Below are 5002 nucleotides of genomic sequence, written 5' to 3' on the forward strand. Positions count from 1 at the left end.
GAGCCTCTGCTCTGCTTCATCCCAAACAGGAATTTGAAGAAGCACCGGGCCGATGAAGAAGGGGACCTGCCTTTTCAGTGGGAGATGGGGGAAAGGCTTATTTTTGCACATACAAAATGTCAAATGCTCTAACGCTGGCCCCACGCTGAGCTAGAGCGACGACCCAAGGTCTTCTGCAAAATGCAGATGTTATTCCTCCCCCAGCCCAAACTGCGGACACGTGCCTCTCGCTGTGCACCGCATGGCCAGCGAGCCGGGTCGCAGATAGCCTCAGCACAATAATGTGTTTTCCTCCCTCTAACACCTGACAGTAGCATGGTCTCACCGACAACTTGGTCCCATCTCTGCATACTTTCCAAGGTGATATTAATCAAACAGATTAACATGTTTGCCTTTAATTTACATTTCAGAAACAGCTGTTGAGCCACCTCAATGCCAGCAGTGCCTATTGCCAGCATTAGTGTCATTACTAATCATTGCAGCTGTAATAGCACCATTATCTCCTGCTAAAAGGGTCGCTGATGGCTCAGGACAGAGCTTCAAGGAAGCAAAAACAGGTCGGATGAAATGAGATGGAAACTGCAAACTGTTGCTGCTCTCTTAACTTGCATAAAGACCTGTTGATGCTACGTAGAGGGAAATTAATGTGCACAAGCAGCAAAAATTTTGGCTAGAGTGTCACCGAGGAGGTGGGACTCACGCTATCTCTTGTGTCACTTGGGCTAGTGTGAAGCATATAAATATGGGAAAGAGAGAATGGGGATATTACTACCAACCAAACAGTCTTCATCTCTCAGAGCAAACTTCTCCCCATCTCTTGCTGCCACTTCTTTGGGTAAGTCTGATTTTAGCTTCTACCTGTTTCGCAGAGTTGTTTTCTTAAATTGATTTATCTTGTCGTGACAAGTGCTGGCTTGCTAGTCCAAGAAAATGAGGTCTCCTGAGGTCTTTGAGCACATTGTGCTGATTTTGGGCAGCCCCTTCTGACTTGGCAGAGGGGTTTTTTCCTCTGAAGGTGTCTGCTGATCTCGACTCTCCTGTGCAAGTATGCTACAGGGCTCAGTGGGATGGCTTTTCCGGTCTAGTTTGGCCTTTTGGGAGAAGACAGCAGGGAGGCCAGGACTGATGTGAGCATGAGGGTGGAGATGGACTTCTGGTTATAATCATTAGTCATTTACTGCAACTTGTAAAGCCTGGTACAGAAAGCTCTCCTTCCCTCTCAAGCTAGGTCATCTTTAGAAGGTCCATCTGCTACTTTGGTCTAATTTTCATGCCACAGGAGCTGAAGGACATAAAATGCTTTATGACAACCTGTTTCTCCCTCCTAGACCTCCCTGTGTCTCCTCTGCCTCTTAACCCTAGGCCTCACCCTGGTCACCATGGCTCTCTGGATCCGATCGCTGCCTCTCCTGGCCCTTCTTGCTCTTTCCGGCCCTGGGACCAGCCACGCGGCTGCCAACCAGCACCTCTGTGGTTCCCACTTGGTGGAGGCTCTCTACCTGGTGTGTGGAGAGAGGGGTTTCTTCTACTCCCCCAAAGCCCGACGGGACATTGAGCAGCCTCTAGGTAAGTCAGGCTGACCTCGAACGCAGTTGTATGCTATGCGATGCAAAAGGCAACAGCCGCCTATCTTTGACGGTGACACCAGGAATGTCCTTGATGGGGAATGCCAGGAATACCTTTAACATACCAACAACATCACATTGCCAATGAAAAGCTCTTCAGGTTAAAGAGGTAGACGGGAGGGCAGGCAGGGAAAGAGGATTTATGAGGCAAAAGGAATTGTGGCTGAAAGCTCAAACTTGTCTGTTTCTTTCTGTGGCCATTACACCAGCCTGGGAGTGTTCATAGAAAATAAAGGTGGAAGGAACTCGGGAGGCCTCCTTCTGCCCCAAGACAGGATCAGTTGTCCCCATCCTATTCCTGACCCATACTTGTCCAGTATGTTCATAGAAACCTCCAGTGAGGAAGCTTCTTCTGTGTTCTGAAACTGCCCATTCCCATGCTTAACTGACCTTCTTCTCCAGTGTTTCTTCCCAACATCTAGCCTGAATGTCCCTTGCTGTACATTATTTCTTATCTTCTTCATAGGGGACACGGGGAAGAGTCTACTCCTTTCTTCTTTATGGCTGCTTTTCAAAATATTTGAAGACTGTTCCCATGTCTAGTTTTAACCTGCTCTCAGCTAAATCCCCTCTACACCTCCCCCCCCACCCCCCAACTTCTTAGGTCATATTTTCTAGATCTCTGTCCATGCAAATTGTTCTGCATTTGATCTGCATCCTTACTGACTGGTGATGCCTGAAGAAGCGCACAGGAGCCCAGCTGAGGCCTTGCCGGTGCCAAGTGGAGTGAGCAAACTGGAAGAACGATATCGCATGTTTTTCACACCATGTTCCTGCCTACGCAGGTGATCTGCCTTTTCCAAAACAGCACTACACTGCACTGTTGATTGATAGAGATCACTGTCTCCCTTGGTGCCTTGGCCCTCCCTTGGGTGGGTCAGCAGTTCGTGAAGGACCACTACCGCAGTCAAACTCTTGTCCTGGATGCGCAGCACAGTCTTCCTGCCTACATTTAGCATCTTTCTTATTTCTTACTGAACAGCACCCCAACTTTCCACTGCTTCTATAGTTTCAAAGGTAATTTTTAGTACAAATCTTGCCCTTCAGGAGGCTTGCAGCCCCCACAGCTTTATATCATCTCTTATTTCATGGTGGTGAAAAGCTGGTGGAGCTGCTTTGGTTCCCCTCCTTAGGACTCCTGGACTGCTGATGAGGGCAAAGTCTGGGAGACAGGAGGAGATGACAGCCCTGATCATACACCCTCAGTGCCGGGTCACTGCCCCTTGTCCAGTACTTTGTGTTTGCATGGCAGTGAAGGTGGGATGAGGCTGTCCAGAGAGCTGCCCTTCAACATTGTGTTTGTATCTAGACAAGGCCAGGACCTGTAATGCTCCAGCTGTAATGCAAGGATGATGTCTCTCTTGGAGATGGGTACCTGCAGTTCTCAGCTTTAGCTCCTCTATGAATCCAGCAAGTACACTCTCTCTTCTGTCTTCCAAGCTACTAATGGAGATGTTAAATAGACACAGAAGAGAACCCTGCCAAATCCCAGTCATTTCACCCTCTCATTTCAGGATGGACCATTACTTAACCTCTGCTGACTATGACATGCCTCTCCCAAGAGTTCTCTTCCCATCACACACTGGTTTCATTTTTATTTCATTCCTTCTCTTGCATGTGCAGCCATCCCATGAAATAGTCTTAGAGGTCTTCGGAAGGTGAAGCAAGGTAATGTCATAGCAGAGGGTTTGCCGTGATTTGTTTTGAATGTCCAGCTGGGCTGTTAGTTGATCCCTTCTCTGATGGTTTGTTTCTGAAGACCACCATGAATGGGTTGGAAGTTTTGTTAGCCAATTCCCTGAACACTGTATTGCGAATTTCATCAGGGCCAACCAGTTTGAAAGCATCTGAGGACTTTCTACCTCTTGTTCCAGGATTTTTGCCTAAGCCACCACCTCTTTGTCACACAAACTGGTTGTTTTTACAGTCTGCTCACAGCTGGCTTGAAGGATGAAGACAAGTAAATCACAAAACATTGACTAGCTATTTCCTCTTCTACTTAATGTTGGACTAAACCTTTCCTAAATTTTCCTCCTAGCACACTAGCATAATGATTTCTTGTTACTCTTGTGCCTCATTCATTGCATCACGCTCCAGGGGCTCGGGGATTTTGCATCTTGTTGCTGTGCTTTAATATTGCCCTAGAAACCTCATCTCATGCTTGCTTTCCAGGCATTTTATTTTTGTTGTTAGATCCTCTTTTCTTCCTACAGGAAAAAATTCTCTTTTATTTGCCATCTTCTATATTTTCATTAGACAACTAAAACCTGAACAGTTCTGCCCACAAGTTTTCAAGTTCCCACCAGCAAACGAAACATTCTGCTGAATTTTGTCTGTGTCCAAATACCCCAATTCATCATTCCTTCTAAAAACTCGTCCCCAGCTGTGAACACGGACACACACAAATGCTTTTGCCATCGGCTTGGGGCTACATCCAGGCAGCCAACAGGAGCAGGCTGTTCAGGACCAGCTGGGAAATGCATCCAGCCCCAGGACTGGACCGTCCTTGCAATCCCACAGACATCCCAGTTGTTTGCCCAGGCTCCCAGAAAAGTGGGTAACTGCCCGAGGGGGGCTGCAGTCCCAAACAATTAATCTCTCTGGAGCAAACCAGCCCATTTTATCATCTTATTTACTAACTGCTCACCCGAGGGAGGGTGCAGGGTTTCTCCTCTTCAGCACACGCCTGCCTCAAAGAAGCCCCTGTATCTCCTTGTCCCTCACACTGCTGATACCCACTCAACTTGGCTCCTTCTAAGCACCGTAGGATTAATTGGGGAGAGGAAACACAGAGCCTGATGGTGCTACGAGCAGCATCAACCCAGGGAAACCTTTGCAACTTTCTCCCCGTATTCCAGCCAACCCTGGCTTAAAAATCTGGTGTCTGAAAAGCGGGTCTCCACGGGGCTCAACCGCCAGGGCTGACGCCGTGTGATGTCCCATGGCTTATCTTTTTCTTCCCTGGCAGTGAGCGGTCCCTTGCATGGTGAGGTAGGAGAGCTGCCCTTCCAGCAGGAGGAGTTCGAGAAAGTGAAGCGAGGGATCGTGGAGCAATGCTGCCACAACACGTGCTCCCTCTACCAACTGGAAAACTACTGCAACTAGCAGCGAGGCCAGCGGTGGGGACCTCGCGGACCACAGGCAGAAACATGCACTTATGCTCCTGCACCTTCAAAGCAATTGAATAAACGTTGTGGATCTATTTGAAGGACTGTGCCGATTCATACGTCCACGTCTTGGGGAGGGGGCACTGGTGTTTACTTTAGGGTGGCATCCTCTGTGCTGGGGTAAGGCAGTTTTAAAAGGTCCTGGAGTCACCCATCACATTATACTATCCTTCCGCTCTCCAAGTGAACCCCCCTGGGAGGGAGAGGGGG

The 5002-nt window shown here is 48.4% G+C and overlaps 1 protein-coding gene across 1 annotated transcript; it reads left to right on the forward strand.

Moving 5' to 3' along the window:
• Positions 1 to 756: 756 nt before the first annotated feature.
• INS (insulin) lies at positions 757 to 4730 on the forward strand (the record flags this gene model as incomplete). The annotated part of the gene is made up of 3 exons (XM_082484965.1): positions 757 to 835; positions 1363 to 1566; positions 4594 to 4730. The coding sequence occupies 3 exons, from the start codon at positions 757 to 759 to the stop codon at positions 4728 to 4730; spliced, it is 420 nt and encodes a 139-aa protein (XP_082341091.1).
• Positions 4731 to 5002: the final 272 nt, after the last annotated feature.

Source organism: Vanellus vanellus, assembly GCF_965231255.1.
Source record: "Vanellus vanellus genome assembly, chromosome: 6".
Taxonomy (NCBI): Eukaryota; Metazoa; Chordata; class Aves; order Charadriiformes; family Charadriidae; genus Vanellus; species Vanellus vanellus.